Consider the following 22,457-nt stretch of genomic DNA (forward strand, 5'->3'; position numbering starts at 1 on the left):
TAAACATGACTAAACAATACACATAAACCAGAAGCTTTATGCGTATTTTAAATGCAGGGCATACTCCAATCATGAATACAACCTACAAAAACATTAATTTGCTTCCAAAGATGCCCCACTCACCAACAGGTGCCATGCTGTGAAGACAATCAGTGTAACTCCCTTAGCCTAGTCATTGGTAATGTCATGGCTCCTGAGTGTATACACAGCTTTGACGTAAAGAAGATTTCCAAGTACTGTACATTGTTTGCATAAAACCTAGCTGAACAACAGTATTTTAAGGGTGTTGCCCTTCTGCTTCAGCCTTTTGAATCACCTTACATATTTTGTGGAAATGCCATTGAAAAACGAGGACAACATGTTTTACAGCATATGCTCCCTCAGTCTCTAATCCATTAAGACCCAGAAAGTGTGAACAAAAGAGTTTATTTTTAAAACTGCCTTATAGTGTCGCTAGTGACTGTCACAAGAAACTCCTAGCTAAATATGTCTGAGTGATAAAATAGTGAAATCTTTCAGAGGTATAAAAGTTGCCCAGCTCCTGCTTTTACAGGAAGATGCAGCTACATGCATTTCAATGGATTCCAACAGTGAGAAAAGTTCAGCTCATTATTCCAGTTGGCTTAAAAATGTTCTCTATTTAAGGAAACCCATCGAAGTCCACACACAGAACGTCTAATCTCAAAGACCCTTAACACTTGAACCCAGACTCTTCCTTCCTTCAAGACTGGATGTTTAAGAGAAAAACAGACCAAAGTGACTCTAAAATCTCAATTGATTTTCTAGGGAAGAAAAGATAGAAAGTTGCTGAAAACACAATTGATTAATTTAGCGGACTGGGGTAGAACGATGTTGAGAAAGGTGAGCCAAAGTTACTTTGAATTACAAATTATTGCTTAAGTAAAGGCGAAGACAAAAAGAAGGAGAAAAAATTTACAATGAGGACGAAGAAGAGCGGAAAAAAAACCTTTTGATTACAATCAGTTGTTGCTTCACTGAACATCTTTTGTGTCTTTTGCGCAATGCACCACCTATCCAACGCATGAGGACAAACATGTTTTTCATCAATCTCTGTTTTCATACAGCTTTTGTCAAATGAAAGTCAGTAGTCAATAGAACGGATGACATTAGGGGCGGAGCTAAACATCTGAAGTCAGACTATTAAACTCTGACACTTTGTGATGAGACCATAGAGACTCTGAAAATGGCTCTCCAAAAACTTGCTGCGTCCATTGTGTTGACCATTCTCATTTGCAATGGTAAGAAATATTTTTACAAACTTGCCCTCTTCATATTTTGCTTTTTATTTACTCTTCTTATAATTATTATCTGACTCAACACAGTTCTGGGAGAAAAACAGTTATTTTCTATCTACAGAAAATAACTCTAGATTATTTTGGCCACTATGACCAAATTCTTACTGTTCTAGCATTTAAATAATTGTACAATATATTCACTTTATTGAATATGCACTTTGATTTACAAGTTGTTTTTAAACCCTGTTTGAAGGTTGTTGTTTTTTTTTTTTACCAGTCTTTCCTTTGGCACAGTGCCAGTACTTGTATAATCCTCAGCTTTGAAAGTGGTGTAGGAATGCACATGACTAATAAACTTTCATTATTCATTTTGGAGGACATTTGTCAAAATTTAATTAAATCTTTTTTGCCGTTATTCTCAAAGGAAATCTGAGCCCAACTATATAATCAGTAGAAGTGATGAATTCTGTATATTTTAGTATTCAATGCCAGGTAAATACAAATCCAGGGTCAGTATTGCCAATTCTGACACTTTTTATTGAAGTTTGATGTACTATCAAACATAAAGGATAGGAAAAATAACTCAAAACATATTGTGAGTAATGACACGTCGCTCAAGTTATAGACGGTTGTTTCTTAAATTAATAAAGTCATCTTTGGTCTTTGTTTCAGGTTGTCAGGCACAACAGCAGCCAAGTAAGTTTCAAAGATTAACTCTACATGTTTTACAAGTTTCCTTCTTTTGTTTTCAGATTAGAGCGTATCATCACCTTTTAAGACAATGACGTTCTTTCTTAGGATTACTTGAGTAGTAGGTGTGCAACGTTAAAATCAGAACTCTGTCAAACTTGTGCGTCATTTAGCAGTGATTCCAATGTATACAGCCATTTGAACGATCTAATAAAATTTGCATTTCATTTTAGTTTTAAATTTATATGACCATTTTAAATTCTATAGTTTTACAAATTTTTGTACAGAACAATTTTTGAAGTGCACTTGGTTTGGGCTTGGTATAAATTTGGCTTAAATATTGACATTCTGAAATCTGTCCTGTGCTGAACTGGTCATTAATTAAGGAGGGTATACTTTCTATTTACCTCGGCTGTAAGTGGTGAAACTATACACAATATAATTTTTTGTTACATTATATATCAACATTAATGAGATTTATTATTGTTTCTTGTTTTCCGTAACAGGGTGTGGTAATGTAGCTATAAAAACCCGGATTGTTGGGGGCCAGGATGCATCTCCGGGCCGCTGGCCCTGGCAGGTCAGCATACAGGGAGATAATGGTCACTTCTGTGGGGGATCCCTGATCACCGACCAGTGGGTGTTGACCGCGGCTCACTGCATTGGAGGGTGAGATTTATGTCTCATTGGGCATGGTTACAACCATTTGATCATATTTGGATTTACTTCCACATTTTTTTTCTGGTAGCAGTTAAAGCTAGAATACGTAACTGTTACAAAAATAAGTTTACATATTTGTTAAAACTATATGCAAATGTCTCCATGTCGTGACAATATGAGATAATGTGTGAAAAGACAGAGCTCCTCCCCCTTCTCCCTGAAGAAATGCACCGCTTGCAGTTGAAAACATCCAATCAGAGCCAGAAGGCAGGCCTTAGCGCTGTCAATCACACCTGTATACACCAACAACAGAGAAACAACTTACAGTACCAAGAAAATTGTTTATCCACTCACCAGCAGCCATGTTAACTAGCCGCAGCATTCAGACAGCCTCCATGAACCAGCTGCAGCGTAGCAGATAGAAACGGGGAGGGTGTGAGCAGCACGTAAACAAGGTGGTTGTTTAGCAGCACTAAGACCCTTCTCCTGGCTCTGATTGGTTGTTTATGACAGAGCAGTGTATTTGTTCAGGCAACAGCAGATCCATAAGGAGAAGGCAGAGAGTTTGATTTTTTCACAGATTGTCTCATATTATACTGTCACAACATTGTGATAGTTTTAACAAATATGTGATAAAAGAAAAACATTTTCATAAATGTTACAGACCGCTGTTTTAGACAAAACATTTATATCCCCAATTACAATCCCTATGCTGAAGCATGATGGTGCAAGCTTCAAAGGATGGGGATGTTTTTCTGTTGCGACTAGTCCATACAGATAGTGTGATGACATTTTGGTCTGTCTTATCATATAATTTTTAAATATCTAATGGTCGATGATTTGATTAGCCATTCAGTAGTTTAGTAGTCTTTACCAAATGCTTTTTTACTCAAGTAATTTCTTAGATTGCTACTCTCTACTTTTCCTTGAGTAAAACCGTTAAAATAGTGATACTCTTCTCACTTCTGATTCCTAGGGTGAAGGTGACAATCACTAAATGCTGATTTTACAACTCATTCCTTGTTACTTTTGTCTATTATAGTGACATCCTCATGTCTAAAGTTCATTTGGGTGCCTACAATTTATCGGACCCCAACCCCAATGAAGTGACTCGGGGGATTGCGCAATCCTTCATGCATCTCGATTACAACTCTCAGACTTTCAACAATGACATCGCTCTGCTGAAGCTGTCGGCTCGCGTCAATTTCACAGACTACATTCAGCCGGTGTGCCTAGCTTCACATAACAGCACCTTTCTTGAGGGTACCAACAGCTGGGTCACTGGTTTTGGTAGCCTTGGTAAGTTACAGATCATTCATTTAGCTCAAACGGTCGTGTTTTCTGAAGTCCCACATAACAAAAATGCTGAAATTGTTCTTCCATTAGGTAACGGGATCTACCCTGACATCCTGCAGCAGGTTGAAGTACCGATCATAGGAAATAACAAGTGCTCATGCTACAATCAAGGCTTTGCCACCATCACAGAGAACATGATGTGTGCTGGCCTTGATGAAGGAGGAAAGGACTCGTGTCAGGTGACTAGGTTTTCTGTGTGTGTGTGTGTGTGATTTGTCATGTACCTGGATCTTCTCAACTCTGTAAAACATACAGTGGTATGATGTCCAGCCTAGTTATGACTGAACCTCACTGAATAAACCATCCGTCCATTTTCTGTATACTCAATTTGCTCAAGGGACAAGACATGGGGCATAAGATGTTGGCAAAGGCGGGGCAGGTTTTTAGTATTTATTGAGTGATAGTGACTCACATGTGACACAGGGGCAGGTGGAGGAACCTGACCATTTTACAGATTATCTGTCTCATATGTACTATACGGTGGGTGGCCCTGAAGTGCAAACTACTACAGCAATCCGTCAAACACAACTACAAATTTAAAAACAACATATTCAACAACAGTGACATTAACTAAGCAGAATAACCAATTAAGAAAACAACATTAACGAAATGGAAGAGATCCCAGCAGGAAACCTGGGCCATCGCTGATTGGATGAGACCGCTTTTCACTTTAGAACCATTAAATCATTCTGGCATTCACTCCCTCTGTTTAGATGGGCAGGAAGACAGACAAAGCTCACCACTGACAAAAAGAACGAAGCAGAGCTTTGTATTATGTCCCGACTCAAAAATATACTTTGATAGCTGTGTCAAAGTTTCATATTTTCAACAAACGCGCCAAACCAAGAATAACTTGTGATTGTTAAGCCAAAAGTGGTGTCATCCTATCAGCAACAATATCTAGCTCTTCTATCTTGTTAACATCTGTGTTTTCTTAATTTGTAGATGTGCTCAGTTAATTTTGTGTTTTTGAATAAGTTGTGTTTAGTAAACTGTTGAAACGAGAAAGGGTCACCATATTACTGTTATGATATGGGAATAGTTTTAACAAACATGTTAAAAAAAAACATTTTTGTAGAAGTTACATACTGGGAGTCCAGGTGATACACCACCAATTTATAAGGATTTCTTTTAGCTCAACTTTTTTTGTCATATAAAGAATCAGGCCAAGCAGATTTTACACAATGTAAATTCTATCGTGCTTAAGAAAAAACAAATCTCAACTCTTACTCGCACAAAAAAATAATTTAAGAAGAAGTAAAATTCAAATCTCTTCTGCTTCCCCTCACAGGGAGACTCAGGAGGACCGCTGGTGATGTACAACAGTCTTGCGTGGGTCCAAGGTGGGGTGGTGAGTTTTGGTGATGGCTGCGCTGTTGCAATGAAACCCGGAGTCTACGCTCGGGTGTCCAACTATCAGAAGTGGATCAACGACACAGTCACTGGCATGAAACCGAGCTTTGTTGATTTCATCTCCGATGGGTTTGATTTTGACTCGTTGTTCACCTGCTCTACCTACATGCCTCCCACCACCACTGATGGCAGCCTCTTTGGCAGTGGTGAAAACCTGAGTCACTTCACTCACCTCGTGGCTCTCTCTGCACTTGCGCTCATTCTCCATGTCTTTGTCGGCAGCGTTGGAATGTAAATGTTGCAAAAACAAAAAAAGAAAAAGAAAAGAAAAAGCGGTAACACTTTATTTGAAGGATATAAATTTGTTATAAAAGTATTACTGATTGCACTTTAAAAATGAGGTAACTATGTTATTAAAGATAAAGTTTAAACAGTAATGATTTCTTGGTTAATGTCAAGTTGTCATATCAAAGACATTTTGAATAATGTCAGCTTTGTATTAAAAGTGTCATAATTTACCGAATGACGCTTTATGACAACAGTCATAAATATTCATGAAGGCTTATTCATGTTCATGACATGTGTTATGTCATGTTTATGAAAGTGTCATGTCAGTCTTATTCAACCCCCTTCAAATAAAGTGTTACCGAAAAAGCTCGCTTCTTCTTATGGTGCACCTCTGTAGCTGGATTCACCTAAGCTAGTTGCAATTAATTTTGCTTAGTTGAAAAAAATGTTAACACAAAGGTGTTTAAGTAGAATCTCAACTTTACTATTAAAATCATCATCTGTATTCAATCCAAATTAAACATAGTTAATCCTGTACTTGTATATGGTTAAGTGTTATGATCACGTGGGCGGATTTGCACTGATTTGTCACTGGCTGATGTACTTTCAAACCCTTTAAAGGTTTGTTTATACAGTCCTTTGATTTGCATGCATTTATGACTAAAATAAACATCCTTGGCAAATTATGATTTTTTGTGTATTCTGCAATTTTTCTTCTCATGAAAACTAAATCAAACGAGTAACTTTCAGTCGTAAACATTACTTGAGTCATTATTTGAGTCAAAGTCTTGATCGTGCTGGTCAAATATTAGTCCAACAAACAAAGCTCTGTCCAAATATTAATCAAGTTCAAGTATTGGAATGAGTCTCAAGAACAGTACTTAAATAAATAAATGTACTTCCAAACCGCCCAGCTCTGTCCTTATATCACATATCTGAAGCACTGAAGGGAGGGAAAATAAAATAAAAAGCAGTTAAAAGGTGGTAGAAGGTAGGGATGTTAATAGCTAAAACCTATTAAGAACATAGGAATGGTCCATTATCTTGTTAGGCAAAGAGGTTAAAAAAAAGGGATTTTATTCTGAAAAGTATATCGGTTATCTTCCGTACATCATTTCTGAAAGGAACTGAAAGTAAATCAATTTCAAAGTATCAAAAAGTATATCTTCTTTCTGATGAGTTTCCCACAAGTCTCATGGTGTACCAACATGCTCAAGAATGTGGAGATTATAATGGGCTTCTACTCTGAAAAAGAGAATGGAGGTACAACTTAAAATGGAGTTAATTTGTTAAAATGTAATTAAATTGCAACTATTTATGTTTGCTTAACTTGACACCTTAATAAACTGAATATATTTACTTGGATAAACTTAATTTAATTTCTTAGAAGAAATTATCTAAATTGTCTTTTAAAGTTGGATCGCCTGTTTTCATCACCGTCTACTGTAGATTCATTCTGGTTTTTAGGAAACTTTGTCATTACTGTATGGTTTGGCTCATGCACAAAACAAGGTGGGTCCAAACTGCAACGGGTCTGCAGAGGAGGTCATCAAAGGCTGACCTTCATGACGTAGGGTCAGGAAAAGGGTGGCTAAAAATTGCTGCAGACTCCACACATCCTGGACACAAACTGTTTTGACTCTTACTCTCAACTCGGCATAACAGAGTAATATTTCCAAAAACAAGCCACGATCGATACAACACTTTTTGAGCTACATTTGAACAACCAGTTCTACAGGGCTCTAGGTGCAACATTCCTCATCCTTTCATGCTTCCCAGGAATCTTGAAAAGCAAACCCAATGAACTGTATAACAGTTCAAAGAGTCCATAATCCATCAAGATACAGATGTAAAAATATACAAAAACAGCTGCTTTTTTTCATAATGACTTTGTAAATAGTAAGCTAAAATTAACGTGGCATTATCAGCAACAACTTAAACCTTTAGTTCTAAAGTAAAACAAGTAGTCATGAAAAGCACCAAAGGAAATCCAAACTCATTTTTAATAGTACAATGACAACTTCCTGAACTACAGTGTCAAAGACAAAACTGTTGATTTCGTCAGAAAAGAAGATCCATATGTTGATAATTAAACCAGTGTCGGTAGTCTGCTGTTTGGGGCATACAATGTATTTTAGAAAAATGCTAAGAAGGAAAAGCCACAGCAATTACCAAAACGAAGCAATTATTTGAAGCAATTGCCAATAATTTACCTGAGAAGAACTATAAAGCCATTGGCATACAAATTAAATTTGACATTCTACAGTGAAAATCAAAGATAGTTCATTTTCAAACAAAAAGGCCTTCTGTTAACTTCAACTCAGGCTAAGCCAGGTTTCAGAAAGCTTGCAAAATATCAAGAGACACACATTGGTGACACAACTAGCATTAGCATAGTTAGCTCAAATAGACTGAAACAGCTTCTCATCTTGTTGCCACAACAGGACAGTCTAGTTCCTCATTGGGCAGCATGCCCAGTGACAGATTTCCAGTTCAGTTTGTTTATTTTGGTTTTTTTGGTTTTGTTTTTGGCTACAGGTGGCTTCCTTCCAAAACATCCAATCTTTAGGTACATTATTGCCAACTACTGAGCGCTACAGTATCTAAACTACATTCTTTTGTATATTTACACAAGGGAGATTATAAGGTAACACAGAGGAGCTCTACACTGACAAGCTCTCTACCACCTTACAAACAATAATAGAGAAATTAAAACCTTATGGCAAAATTAAAAGAACGAAAGGAAATTCTTCAATTCTTCCGTCTTCAATCCCTTTTTGTCAACACTGAAGACATGAAGTGTCATTCTTGTTGTGTTGTTTATTAACACCCACTGTTGATCAGCCTCTAGTTTTCAACTGCCATGTTCTAACCTACCCATCATTCCCCAGGCTACCGTTACTATAGTAACTCTGAATATTCCAAGTACATAACAGAAATGATCAAAACGCAAACGAAAATCAAACACCTGAGGATCATGACAGCATGGACTGGTACTGTAAGGAGGATTAGCATTTGCACAAAGACAATGAAACTCGAATGTATAACCTGTTTCTAAGAGAGGGAAGAAAATGCACCGCGACCGGAGAGGAGTTTGAAAATGGCTTTCCCAAAGCTGACTGGGTTTGTCCTGCTGACCCTTCTGCTGTACAGTGGTAAGAAATAAGATTTTGTTTTAAATATTTCTTTCCGTACATTAAAATTTGTCTCATTGTGTCAAACTTGAATTTAGCAATACTTAGACAAAGGTATTTGACCATGTATTTCTATTTTTAAAATAAAAATCTATCTACAAAACATATCTAGTTAAATTATCTTAAGTCAGCCTTGAACAGTGGAATAGTGGTGGTCAGTTTCAACACGTATCACTAAATGTATGTTTTTTTTGTCCTAATTTTGAGATGAAGCATTCCTCTGTTCTGTGTTTCAGGTTGTCAGTCACAACCGTTTGGTAAGCATCTATGGCCAGTTTGAGAAGTTGTGCAAGTTTTCAAAGTTTTTTTCCCTCTTCTGCAAATGGAGAGATAAGTTATACTAATGTCACATATTTTAATACCAGAAGGTATCCCTTCCAAAGGCCAGTGTCACCAGACCTGTGTGCGAATTGGAGCTCAGTCAAAGCCGCCATAATTTCTGCCTCCTTTATAACGGCAGCCAAAGAGAAGAATCAACATAAAACACATTTCAACACCCATGCATTTTTACCTGTTTTGTTTCATTTATTAGTGTAACAATGCCAGACGTAAATGAACATAGGAAATAAATAGCATTTAAAAAGAAAAATAAAACCCATAGAAATCAGCAAAGCACACATATCTTAAAGGTAAAAATTGTTCTACATAGACATGGAAAGTAAAATGAATATCTTATGACAGAACTTGTTGCATCTGTCCTTCCTTACTTATTTTTTCTTCCTCGTTGTCAGAATGTGGCCGTCTGGCGACCAACACTCGAATTATTGGGGGTTTAGATGCAAATCTTGGGACGTGGCCGTGGCAGGCAAGTTTGCATCAGAATGGTTTCTCTTTCTGTGGAGGATCGCTGATCAACAATCAATGGGTCCTGACCGCTGCACACTGTGTAACATGGTGAGAGGTTGACAAAGCATGTCCAGTTTTTTCTTCATCCCTCCCACCACTGTCCTAAACGTTGTGGTCATTTGGACCCCAGGTACTTTTTACTGTGTGCGCGGTTCAGTGGGGTCGCACTGAACTGCGCTATACAAATAAACTTGATTGATTTGACCATGTGTTGTCTGGGTAGAAATCACACGAAACAGCAATAAAAAACAAACTTCTCTTAATAGGAACATGATTTTACTGACGGAAGGTGAGAGGCGTTCAACACTTGATAACTAATGTTGCCAATTTGCAACTGTTGTAGCCAAGTTGTTTGTGACGCATGTTCCATTCAAAGATTATATTGGGACAACTTGTAAACTACACATGGTTCATTTTTAGTATAATTATTAAGCCATATTTGAAATACAGAAAGAGGGTACAATTTTATTTCAAAGCCTCGTTTCAGCAATACGGGCATAAATTCCTGGACTATTTGTTCAGTTACTATGACAAAGATCTAGTCACTAAGTTTACCGTCAGGTCAAAAGTTCAAATTAATGATTGTACTTTTGTTTCTAAGGTATGACCTTTTCATCACAGAAGTCCAACTGGGTATTGTAGAACTGGATGTTACTAGCCCCCATCGGGTGAACGTAAAACTTGCTCAAATCCTCTGCCATCCTGAGTACGACTCTCGGACATTTAACAATGACATTTGTCTTCTGAGGCTTTCAAAGCCTGTCAAGTTCACCAAGTACATCCAACCAATCTGCTTACCTTCTAAAACCAGCGATTTCCATGACGGGGATAAGGCCTGGGTTACTGGTTTTGGTGTGACTGGTAAGAAACGCACGACTGGTAAGATACAGAATATTTACTTAATTTTTCCTTCTTAATTCTACACGAATGCTCTTAATTTTTCTTAAAAAAAAACCACAGCAACCGGATCATCATCCAACAAGTTGAAGGAGGTAGATGTACCAATTGTTGGAAGAAAGAGGTGTACATGCTATTATAAAAGGTCTGCCTTAATCACAGACAACATGATATGTGCTGGATATTTTAGGGGAGGAAAGGACGCATGCCAGGTAACTATCTTTTTCCTTTTTCTTCTTTATTATTTTTTTTAAACACCCACTATCCAGCAGCATGTCACTCAAAAACGTTGTCTTGAGTGTCAAGGTGAGGCCCAACAAATTTACTTTCACGAGTGGAGTATTACGCCTTTTGCCATGACACTCCATTTGATTTACAAAACCTTTAGAAATTTCTTAGCGATTATTTCAAATGTAGTGGACACAGATGAAAAAGACAGGTAGAGAAAATGTTTAAAAGGAAATGAGATCGGACTAGATAAGAGAAATGAGCATAAAGACAACACAAGTCAACACCACTGAAGTCTACCTCAATCTGCAGAAAGGGAGAAAAAATAGAAAAAAAAGACCACAACAGCCAACATCTGCACATATAACAACAGTTGTAGTATCACTGGAAAGTCCAAGATACATGATAATACAAGATAGATATAGTGGCAGCCGCAACCCGAGAGAGTATCTGACAAACACCTAAATCTAAACACGTGTATGTGATGTGTCAGGTAACCATCACTGTGCGTTTGTTGTTTTAGATGGGTAAAGCATCAAGAAAATCTACTGCTCAAACAAATACAATATTATGTTTATAATGTAATGTTTGACATCAAGTTTTAGTATTTAAATACTTTTTTTATAAGGTTTCTCTGCTGAAAAATGTTTCCCTGGAAAATTCCTTAAAATAATTTTTACATGCTCTACTGCTTGTTTCTCACTAGGGAGACTCCGGGGGCCCACTAATGATAAAAAAGGGCGGCAACTGGATCCAGGCTGGGATTGTGAGCATGGGTGAAGGCTGTGCCCTCCCACTGACACCTGGAGTCTACACTAGAGTGTCCAACTATGAGAGTTGGATCAAAGACATGGTCACTGGCACGAAACCGCGCTTCCTCACCTTCACTCCCTCTGGCAGTGACAAGGATTCAAGTTACTTCTGTAACCTCGATGGTTTGGTTGACGAGAAAGCTTTGGCTGGTGGTGAAAACCTGAGTCCTTTCAATCACTCATTGGCGTTCTCCATTCTCACAACATGTCTCCATGTATTTTTTGGCAAAGAATACATTTAAATATACAGTGACTTCCTGAGTGCTCAAATATGTGGTCCTACCTATATGCCTCCCACCACTGATGACAGGATTTTTGGCAGTGGTGAAAACCCAAGTCTTTCCAATCATTCTTTGGTTAGAGCAGAGGTTCCCAAACTGTGGGGCGCGCCCCCTAGGGGGGGCCCCTTGTCATTGCAGGGGGGGCGCGGAAGCCGTCTGGATGAAAAAAACAAAACAAAACATGAACACTGTATGCGCTGGGTTTTTACCTTAGAATGGCCAACTCTCTGTTATTCCTATGTCAATTTGATACAGTAGAGGCTTCCACACTTCCCATATTTGTGTCCTCCGTCACTTTTATCAGCAGTTAAAACTGTTTAATCCGTTGTTAACATGTTGTAACCTGTTTTTCCGAGCTGCCTTTAAACGCAACACGAGCGCTAAGACGCTCGCGCTGGGTTTACACCTGTGAAGGAGACCTGCTGCTGCTGTGCGGAGCTACGTAGGTTTGTGTTAGAATCACGGCAGCAAACCAGCAAAACGCCAAGAACTTTTCACAGTTTTTCCCTCCAAACTAACCGACCGAGTTGAGTAAAGCTGTTGGATGCAGGTAATGTTAGCTAAAAGATGACTAGCTAATATCAATGCAGAACCTTAAGCTTAACAAGTACCTTGTAGGCTACCGATGTTGGTGTCTATTTTCAGCTACGTACATTCATTTTGCCCCCAAAAAAGTCGATGCCCCCTCCCCTCACACGCGTCCCATTTGTAATCCATGGGGGGGCGCAGAAAATGTTTGGAAACCACTGGGTTAGAGAATGATTGGCCAAAGAATCACTGTTCTCGCAGCATCTTTCCATGTTTTTTTGGCAAAGAAAATATTTTAATACATAGCGACTTCCTGAGTGCACAATTATGCTCTGTCAACATGGAGCTTTGCTGCAGTTCATATACGAGTGTGTAATTTCCTACCTTACAGAAAACTTTGACACAAATACTCTTCATTGTCAGATTTAGGTTCAAGCAGTGAAATAAGTAGTTTGAACCTTTAACATGCATTCTTCCCTTTTAAGTTTTCTTACCTCATTTTTAAGTTTTCTTACCTCATTTTAACCAGTTTTACAAATTTGAATCATAGTAATCAAGCATCTCGGGAGTAGGGCATAATTAATCTATTCATATATGTAAAATCTAGGATTTTATGATATTCATTACCAATCAAACAACATAAATGATAAAAGATTGTGGCAAGGTCAAAAATCAAATGACCTACCTGTTGCTTACTTTCATCTTACCTAAGAAACACTTGTTAAATCTTTCGTCAGTCATCAGTAATATGATGAACCACATCCCAATGTGAATACAGTTTGTGTGACTGCAAACACAGCCGCTAATAAAAGAGCCTGCAGAGATGGCCTTAGCAGCATTGGATACATCCCAGGTATCACTGGGGCACAGCCAGGCAGTTTAAACTTTTTAAAAGCCAATCAAATGCTGGGCTATCATTTCAATATGTGGTGGCATCACTCACACAGCAAGCAATGTTTTACGAAGGCTTTTGGACATATGGGTTTACTGAATAGACTGTGGTTACTAAATTATCTGACTGGCCGTAAACGGTGTGCACAACGTGGTTGTCGAACATCAAGCTACATGGACATTTTTAGGGAGGTTCCACAGGGGTCCATTTTAGGACCTACGCTGTTTAACATCTACAGTAACAATTTGGGCCACGGTCTTACAAGTGCAGCTCTGCATTTTTATGTTGATTCAGTAATTTATTGTCAGGCAAAATCAGTCATTCAGTCACAACTATTAAAATTTAGATTGCTACTGAAGGCAAATAAGACCAAGAGCATCTTATTTTTGAACAAACAGAAAATGCTAGGCTTCATTTTTCAAAACAAGCTTGTTTCTCAAATCTACTTGTTTCTACCACTTATGAGTATTCTAGACTACGGTGCTCTATTATGTCCATTAGAGACTGTTGGATTTATCACCATTGCACTTCAGTTAAATGACCCCCTCTACACAATCAGACACTCTTGCAAGGGTATGCTTTACAAATCCATCCTCCATCTGATTTCATCATTCTTATGTTACATTTTACACAAGAATCAATATGACGGCCTTTGCTCTCAGGACTTTGTCACATTCAGTCTTCCTTCAGTGCATTCAGTGCAATCTGGTCACACTTGGGGAGCTCAACATTTTAATAAAGGGTTTTAAAAATGTGTCTTTGTTCATCATTGTTAACCCTTCCGTGTTTAGATTGTAATGTTTTTATGTAATTTGTTGATGTGTGCAACAGGTCTCTCTTGTATGTGGGATGATGAATCTCAAGAGATTTTCCTGTGCACAGAATTAATAACATAGGCTAAACAAAATCAACAAACACAGAATAGCCAGCAGTTGGAAGAGTTGAAAGGAGGTTAATTATTGTTACATGTCTAGGTGACTCACTTCTTTTATGCAAGAATGTGAATTTGTGCAACTATGCCACCTTCAAGACAGATTAACAAATGTATACATTCAGGCTAGTCCATACAGAGATAAGAGTTGTATGGCTGTCAAGGTAATGATAATCTAGATTTGCACTCCTAGAGAAAAGTAAATACAAAAGCCTGCCAGGAGACTTTCCTTACAGAGAAGCAAAGGTCAAGAGTGTTTCCAAGCAACTTGATTTTTTTTATTTTTACAAAGAGAAAACTTATTCAGAGTTGGGAAATTGTTAAGGCACCTTGCTGCATTGTACAATGTCTTCCCACAAGTGGATGAGTGGAAAATATTTTATTTCACTTCCTTCTCAAACGAATGAAATCAGGTTTAACGTCTGTCTGTTCCTCATTCCATTTAGGACAATACTGTTTTCTCTTTATAAAGCAGTAGGCTGAGGTTTGTTAAAGTCGTTTCTTTCCATCACAATTTTAAAAATGTCAGCAATTAAGGTTTCCATTAACCATAGAATTGCACAAATTGAAATTATGAAAATTCTCTTAATAAAAACACGGCAATTTTTGGGGGGAAAACTCTCAATTTTCAGTAAGTTTTTGTTTTATGTTGAGGTGTTCTTTTGGTTCTATTGAAATAGACGTATTTTAAAAAACTGAAATGAGAAGACCTTTTTTCTTTGGTATCAGACGAGTCACATTATCAACAGGCAGATGTTACTACTGTTGTAAACAACAAAGACGATAACAGGAAGTGGTAGGAGGATGATAGTTTGTTTTTCTTTCTTTTTTTGGGATAATGTGACTAACGCCTGAATAAGACACCAACGTCTCCTCTGATTGGCTGATAGATGATGAGCATTAGCACCATGGCTGAATTATGAACATTATCTCATGTAACCATTTACATCGATTTTGAATGACAAAATTATTCACGTTTTAATTTTATTAAATGAGAACACTGCAACTGTGAAATTGTGTGTTTGACATCAGCAGAATATTAAAGATTTGTGCAAAAGAAAAAGTTACCAGTGTTTCAATGACAGCTACTCCTAACATTGGTAGTTGGCAGTACCAAGAGATAATGGAGCATTAGCAAATGAAATGGAAAGCATTTTATTTTTCTGCTGCCATGGTTGAAGCAAAACACTGACATCAAACCTTTACATGGGAAAGTTTGATGTCAGGGTGATATGGCAGGTAGTACGGTCATTTTATGAGAGGGAAACAGAACAAAGTTAAAACAGCAGCAGCAACGGTTCACTGGGGACAGGGCGCAATGATGAGCTGGTAAATGCTGCATAGTTTCACTGACAGATGTAGCACAGAGACCAGACCGGTTTTGATGGGCTGAAGACAAAAGGCTCTGTTAGAATTACAGGGAAGAGACAGACTAAAGGAAACAATAAGGAAAATACTTTGAAGCTGAGCAATGTCTGCAGTAATGGCAATAAATACCTCTGCTTCACTGATGGTCAACCACAACCATTTAGTAAAAACTTTCCTTACTTTTTAAAAAATGCTTTTATGTTACATTCATATATCAATGTTTATTCAATGTTGCATGCTGTTCTTATTTTTCCTTTAATTATGTAAAGCACCTTGAAATGCCTTGCTGCTGAAATGTGCCATACAAATAAAATTTGATTGATTGATTTTAAAATAAGTACTTAAGAGGTCAAGTGCTATTGAATTATTCCATAAAACATAAAATATCTGTACATTTGTTAAAAGTCGGAGGAGCTCAGATTAGGAGAATGAACTTAGTTGATTGTCTTTAGAACCTGAAAGGAAAAGCAAACATGTTGCATGATAAAAATAAATTACTTCCTTGATTGGACATCTTTCATGTCTCAGAAAAGGCCAATTCAACTCTGACAACACGACCAACAGGTTTCCTTTCATGTTGGATGTGTTAAGGAGGCTAACATTAGTGTAAAAGGTTCATTCTGAGTGGAGCTGAACATCTTCATGCATCTGCTGCTGAGGGTATTGTTTCTTTAAAAATGGCTCTCCAAAAGCTGTTTGGATACTTTGTGCTGATCCTTCTGTTCTCCAATGGTAAGAATGAGTGTTTCATGATTCATACATTACATTTCATGTAGCTTAATGACGTGTCTCTGATAAACCTTGTACACATAGATGGTGAAAAGGTTTCTGTAGATCATGAGTTAGTTATGAAGACAAACCTACATGTCCTGCTATCTTAGTTGCATTTTATTCAATGATGTTTTATCTTTGTGACCAATTTACACAGTGAAAATGTAACATTTACATCCTCATTTCAAATTAACAAGTTTTATTAAATATTGTTCTGACTTTTATTAGTTGAGATACAATACACAAATAATCCCCTTATTGTCCACGTTTAAAACTCTTCGCAAGTCACAATTTCCTTCTATTGCTTTAAACACGTCGACACTTTTCCTCCTGCTTCGTTTATTGCACATTATGGTATCGTCTTCTGTCCTTTCCATATTTTGAATGTTTATTGTTTTTTATCTGTACAGCACTTTGTCATAGCTACTGTTTTAAAGAGCTTTATAAATAAAGTAATAGCAATTTAGATTTAAAATAAGCTTTGAATTTTACCATGCTGTTTCTGATGACTGGAAGTAATATTTGGAGTGAGTCCATAAGACTTCCAACAGATTCAGCACTCATTTAGTACTCAAAAGCAAAACCAGCATGGAAAAAGTACCGTATGCACCAAACACTTTTCTGAAAATTTGCTCAACAGCAGCCACGTACTGGTAATCAAATTCACTTCAAATAAATCAATAGCAACTCTGCCCACCTCAATAAAAGCATATAAGTTATGGCAGTTTGCTCTATGAAACAAACATTTAATTCAGGATGCAAGGACAACAGCGTGTACGCTGGAAAGGCAATTGTTTCCGTCCTTCAAGAGCTGCAATGCAGCGAAAAAGTACTTTCAGTCTTTCAAATTTGTTCAGTTAGTTTTTGTCACACTTCCAATGCTTTGTATTATCTAACTAAATCATAATTAAAATGTGCAATTAAAGGTGCAAGAAGGAGTTTGTTGACCACTAATGTTTCTCTAACAGAAAATCATGAAGGCAGACTTTCAGACATCAGTTCATGACCTTAAACTCAAACATTCCGTCACAGTGGGACAATATGTCAAACAAATGAAGGTTTTGAAGAGGCCTAGTCAAAGTCCAAACTTAAATTTAATTTTGCATGCTGTGACATGACCTTAAACAGGATGTTCATGTCCAAAACCTGTCCAGTGTGGCTGAAATTATACAATTCCATAAAGAGGACTTTGCAAATATTCCTCCATAGCGATGAACAAGACCTGTTACAAGTTTTTGTTTGTTACCACAAAGAAAGAAATAACCAGTACAAATGATGATGCTACAATTACTTTTTCACACTAGACAGAAAGGTTTGAATATATATTTTCCATGAATAAAAGAAATCCAAACGGTTTTTTTTATTTTTTATTTGTTCTTGAAAATGTACCAGAAACATTTAAATAGGAGAGGAGGCAAACACTTTTTAAACTTCAGCTAAACAGCCATGATTTTATATATATATATATATATATATATATATATATATATATATATATATATATATATATATATATACACATAATGAAAGTGTGGGAGACAATAGTTAATTTCTTTCTCTAACTGGTCATGTGAGCTGATGACTGGTTTAACATGTCTATTTTTGGCATTTCAGGTTGTCAATCACAGGAGCCTGGTAAGCATCTTGGACACTTTAACAAGCTTAACCAGTTTATGCTTGCTCTCACTCTCTATCTCTCTCCCTCTCTCAAAAAAAAAAAGAATCAAGTTAATTTTACAAGTTGGGCCTCTGCTATGTTGATTAACATTTTGCTTTCTCTTAGAATTGTTTAACAAAAAGCAGAAATACAAAACAGCATTAAAATAATTTTTTTAAACCACGCAAAAATGGTTCAACATTGAAAAACTGATTGTGCCCGTTTTCCATGAAACCAACAGTAGAAAAACAGAGCCGTGTCAAACGATGAGGCGTAGTTTGACATGTATGAGCGCTTCCTCCACCTTGACTCACCTTTTGTCTTTTCTCGGTTTTCCCCAGTGTGTGGCAAAGCAGCTGGAAGCAAGTCGCGGATCATTGGAGGTCAAGATGCCCAGCTGGGGGACTGGCCCTGGCAGGTATATTTTACTAGAAGTGACTCCTCCTGTGGAGGGTCGCTGATAAGCAATGAATGGGTGCTAACAGCTGCTCACTGCATATCAAGGTGAGAGGGTTTTTTTTCTTTTTTAATCAGATGGTTAATAAATGATTAAAGCTGCAGCGTGTAACTTTTATAAAACAAAATCTGTTTTTTACATATTTATTAAAACTATCACCACGTCATGATGCAGATAATCTGCGAAACACTTTTTTTTCCTGTTAAAAATTAGAAAAGGAGTGTTGGATACTTACCGGGTTGTGAGTCACCTCCTGAAATTTGCACACACACATACACGCAAACATGTCACACAAGTCAGGTGAGACCGTTTTCTCACTTTCCATCAGTCAGACACGTATGTCAAATCCATCATCAGATCTTATCCCCTCACCGTAACAGGCAGAGGAACTTGATTTTTTCACAGATTGTTTGTGACAATAGTGACAGTTTCAACAAATACGTAAAAAAAATATTTTTAAAAATAAAAGTTACATATCGTCGGCTCTCATTATGTTTTTCAACATTTGTTGATACTAAAAGAACCGAGTCTAAACTTATGTGCTGACTCTTATTCTTGCGTGTTTTGATTTTCCATAAGAGACGACCTCAACTACACAAAAGTCCAACTTGGTGTTGTACAACTAGACAGCGTTTCCAACTCGACTAAAGTTACTCGAAGACTCTCTGAAATCATCTGCCATCCTGAGTACGACTCTTCAACATTTGAGAATGACATCTGTCTTCTGAAGCTTTCGGCTCCTGTTGACTTTACTCCCTACATCCAGCCGATCTGCTTGGCCTCAGAGAACAGCACTTTCCATGATGGCCTTGCGAGCTGGGTCACTGGTTTTGGAGTCACTGGTAAGTTGCACAATAGTCACAGTTTCCGACAACACCCCTTGTGGATTTTATGTAAAACCTTTACTTTTCTCTTCTAGAAACCCGGCGTATTGGACTTGGATTAAATCCCAGCTCTCTGCAGGAAGTACAGGTGCCAATAGTTGGAAACAACAGATGCATGTGCTACTACTCCGAAACATTCATGAATTCACTTCTTTTCAATCCTAACCTAAACACAAATAACTACTTGTGTGCTGGATTTAAAGAGGGAGGAAAGGACTCTTGTCAGGTAACTACAACATTATTTCTGCAATGTTTTTTTTTTGTTTGTTTTTTTTAACAGCTCAGTGGAATAATTCTCAGCATAAAACACAAGGAAGAAGAGTAATTTCAAACTTCCTGATAGTCTACAAATCGGCTGCAATTACAAGTAACAGACTCATTTTGTATGAACCTCTGTTTTAAGTATGTAGTCTGGATCTTATTAATATGCAATGTTTTAATTGTAAAGGCAAAAACTTGGAGGTTTTTGGCATATACGTTTATATGCTACATTTGTATTTCTAGCTAGCTTGTATGGTGTTTTTTCGACACTATTGTTTTATCCCATTGTTTTTAGTTTCTGTTGCTCTTATTTTGTACTGAACACTTTCTGCTATGACAACTTAAAGTTCCCACTCATGGAGGATCATCTTATTTAACATTCTTCTATAACAGCGGTGGGCAATGCTGGTCCTCGAGGGCCGGTGTCCTGCAACTCTTAGACGTCTCCCTGGTCAAACACACTTGAATCAAATAGTTGAATCACCTCCTAAGTGCGGTCAGGTTCTCCAGAGCCCTGCTAATAACCTCATTATTTGACCCAGGTGTGATGAAGTAGCGATACATCTGAAAGTTGCAGGAGACCAGCCCTCCAGGCCTGGAGTTGCCCACCCCTGTTCTAGGCTTGTATTGACCAGCACTGGCATGAACATTGACAGCATTTGGTTGACCGGCATAAAGCCATTTTCTTGCACAGTCAGTTCTATGAATTGACATTAAAATTAGGGGTGCACAGATTGCAGTTTTCTATCTGTTCGCCGATTAGCCCAACCTGCTGATTCCAATTTTGTTGATACCAATTTTTGTTTTGTCTGAAATGTCACTAAATATAGCAGGAAAGTTGTTGATTTGGCAACAGTGGGGTGACTCTTGTTAAGTGCAAATGTGCAAACATGACCCGGTGGGAGGGGCTAACAGTCACACTTCTCACAGGAGAGTACAGCGGTTGGTTTTAAGACATTTGCTGGGGTAGATCAGGGGATAACACTGGCTACACATTGAAATCTTGGCCGATCATTGATCTCCCAAAATTAAGGAAATCGGCTGCACCCCTAATTAAAATCAAGGTATTTCACAGGATAAAACAAAAAAAAGCAGCATTGTTTTTGCTGTCCAGTCCCAAACTGAACGCAGGAAGCATTCCAGAACATGTAACGCAACAGAACCAAAGAAAAAGCAGACACACTTTAGAAAAACCTAATCAGTAAAGCCAAAAATAAAAAACATTGACAATGAGAGGGTAATATAAAACTGCAATTACTATCCACAAGTAATTATTATTTTCATCTCTTTCTTCCCCCTTTCAGGGAGATTCAGGTGGACCGTTGATGGTTCAACTCCAGAATAGTTCTCAGTGGGTCCAGGCTGGAATTGTGAGCTTTGGTGAGGGATGTGCTGTCCCATTGAAACCGGGTGTCTACACCCGAGTGTCCCAGTACCAGAGCTGGATCAATGACATGGTCACTGGCATGGAGCCGGGCTTTGTTACCTTCACCTCGCCAGGCATTGACAGCGACCTAAGCTTCACCTGTACCACCACCACCACCACCTCCGTCCCCCACACCACCACTCCCAGTATGACCACTGACGACAGTATTTTTGGCAGTGGGGAAACCCTGAGCCACTTCACTCACTCTGTGGGAATTGCTGTTCTTGCTCTGTTCCTTCAATTTCTTGTGGGTGGTGCTTGGAAGTAAACGTCTTACTGAGGATTATGCAATCCACAGATGGGAAAAAAGTTATGTTTTATACTTCACTGCAGTATAAAATATGTGCTACTAAAACTGGTATCTTATTGTTGGAAACAAGTAATGCAAGTTTTAAAATTGAAGAGTTCTTTTTCTTTTGAGGAGTCAACTAAAGTCATTTTAGTTGTGCTGTTAATATGTAGCTAAGTAACGTGGGGTTAATCTGAACTAACAGGAGTACAGGAATATTGTGATCTTACCAATCAAGTAATACGAATGATCAAATATCATTCGTATCAGATATCAAGTTGATTCTAGTCTGATCCATTTTTAATCTGTTATAATTAATTTTAGTTTTCAGACATTTGGTGTCAAAAATTAAATAAACATGTTTTCATTGCATTTGGTTTCCTGTATGATTACCTTAATTCATATATAGATTGGTGACCAACTAATATCAAAAAGAAACAAAAAAAATAGGTAGCATGCTGGGTGGAAGAAGGACCTCTGGTGGATGGAAAGTTTGGAAATTATCGGCCATTAAAGAAAGTTAATGACTGTTCCTGTTTCAGCCCTGTCAGATAAACTTCAACTGAGTAAATATTAAAACCTTTATGTTGAATATTACGTTTTTCAGATTTGTTGTTCTTGTCTCCCAAATATGTCCAACAGAATAATTATGCAGGAATCATTTGCAACTAAAATGGTAATTCTATATAAATGTTTATGCTTGTGAACATAAAATTTCCTACAAATTGTATATTTGTTTTGGATTTGTCATTTTACAAATAGAAATAATTGTGGAGTATGTGTGGTTTATTTTAATGGGAATATTGTGTCATTTACAAGATTTCCAGCTCTAATATACAAGAACACACACGTCGCCACACCATGTGTAATCTACGACAGATTAAGATCAATACCAATACCGCATTTATTGATAAGTTTCATTAGACGTTTGTAGGTCCTGTGTGACAACCTTCCATCAGAGGGTCACCATTTATAACTATGAACAAATCTTGATTGGATTCATTATCCAAGATTTTAGATTTTCTGCGGGGCGTCCAGTTTGTTCCCCCCTCTCTTTCTGCAAATTAGTTTTAACTAGAGGTGTGCCGATCGATCGGTCACCGATCATAATCGGGCCGATTTTCGTGAAAAA

The 22,457-nt window shown here is 37.6% G+C and overlaps 3 protein-coding genes across 3 annotated transcripts; all 3 read left to right on the forward strand.

Annotated features, from left to right (window-relative positions):
• Positions 1-1,129: 1,129 nt before the first annotated feature.
• LOC148153998 (serine protease 27-like) lies at positions 1,130-6,289 on the forward strand. The gene is made up of 6 exons (XM_088016142.1): positions 1,130-1,259; positions 1,929-1,952; positions 2,453-2,615; positions 3,649-3,905; positions 3,993-4,141; positions 5,254-6,289. Exons 1-6 carry the CDS (start codon positions 1,205-1,207, stop codon positions 5,608-5,610), a joined length of 1,005 nt encoding a protein of 334 aa, XP_087872268.1. The 5' UTR covers positions 1,130-1,204; the 3' UTR covers positions 5,611-6,289.
• Positions 6,290-8,703: 2,414 nt separating this feature from the next.
• On the forward strand, positions 8,704-11,843 carry LOC148153999 (serine protease 33-like). The gene is made up of 6 exons (XM_088016143.1): positions 8,704-8,758; positions 9,034-9,054; positions 9,529-9,691; positions 10,245-10,522; positions 10,604-10,752; positions 11,475-11,843. The coding sequence occupies exons 1-6, from the start codon at positions 8,704-8,706 to the stop codon at positions 11,820-11,822; spliced, it is 1,014 nt and encodes a 337-aa protein (XP_087872269.1). The 3' UTR covers positions 11,823-11,843.
• Positions 11,844-16,170: 4,327 nt separating this feature from the next.
• Positions 16,171-21,697, forward strand: LOC106928745 (serine protease 27-like). The gene is made up of 6 exons (XM_088016141.1): positions 16,171-16,312; positions 17,966-17,986; positions 18,350-18,512; positions 19,045-19,307; positions 19,385-19,575; positions 20,915-21,697. The coding sequence occupies exons 1-6, from the start codon at positions 16,258-16,260 to the stop codon at positions 21,302-21,304; spliced, it is 1,083 nt and encodes a 360-aa protein (XP_087872267.1). The 5' UTR covers positions 16,171-16,257; the 3' UTR covers positions 21,305-21,697.
• Positions 21,698-22,457: the final 760 nt, after the last annotated feature.

Source organism: Poecilia mexicana, unplaced genomic scaffold, assembly GCF_051168715.1.
Source record: "Poecilia mexicana isolate PSO_F unplaced genomic scaffold, ASM5116871v1 scaffold_18, whole genome shotgun sequence".
Lineage (NCBI taxonomy): Eukaryota > Metazoa > Chordata > Actinopteri > Cyprinodontiformes > Poeciliidae > Poecilia > Poecilia mexicana.

Bases quoted from the DNA above. Each gene is read 5' to 3' on its own strand.
- LOC106928745 (XM_088016141.1), top strand. From the start codon at position 16,258: ATGGCTCTCCAAAAGCTGTTTGGATACTTTGTGCTGATCCTTCTGTTC. The intron at 16,313-17,965 runs GTAAGAATGAGT...TTGGCATTTCAG, and splicing joins GATCCTTCTGTTCTCCAATG to GTTGTCAATCACAGGAGCCT. The intron at 18,513-19,044 runs GTGAGAGGGTTT...ATTTTCCATAAG, and splicing joins GCTGCTCACTGCATATCAAG to AGACGACCTCAACTACACAA.
- LOC148153999 (XM_088016143.1), top strand. From the start codon at position 8,704: ATGGCTTTCCCAAAGCTGACTGGGTTTGTCCTGCTGACCCTTCTGCTG. The intron at 9,692-10,244 runs GTGAGAGGTTGA...TTTGTTTCTAAG, and splicing joins GCTGCACACTGTGTAACATG to GTATGACCTTTTCATCACAG. The intron at 10,523-10,603 runs GTAAGATACAGA...AAAAAACCACAG, and splicing joins TGGTAAGAAACGCACGACTG to CAACCGGATCATCATCCAAC.
- LOC148153998 (XM_088016142.1), top strand. From the start codon at position 1,205: ATGGCTCTCCAAAAACTTGCTGCGTCCATTGTGTTGACCATTCTCATT. The intron at 1,953-2,452 runs GTAAGTTTCAAA...TTTCCGTAACAG, and splicing joins TCAGGCACAACAGCAGCCAA to GGTGTGGTAATGTAGCTATA. The intron at 4,142-5,253 runs GTGACTAGGTTT...TTCCCCTCACAG, and splicing joins GAGGAAAGGACTCGTGTCAG to GGAGACTCAGGAGGACCGCT.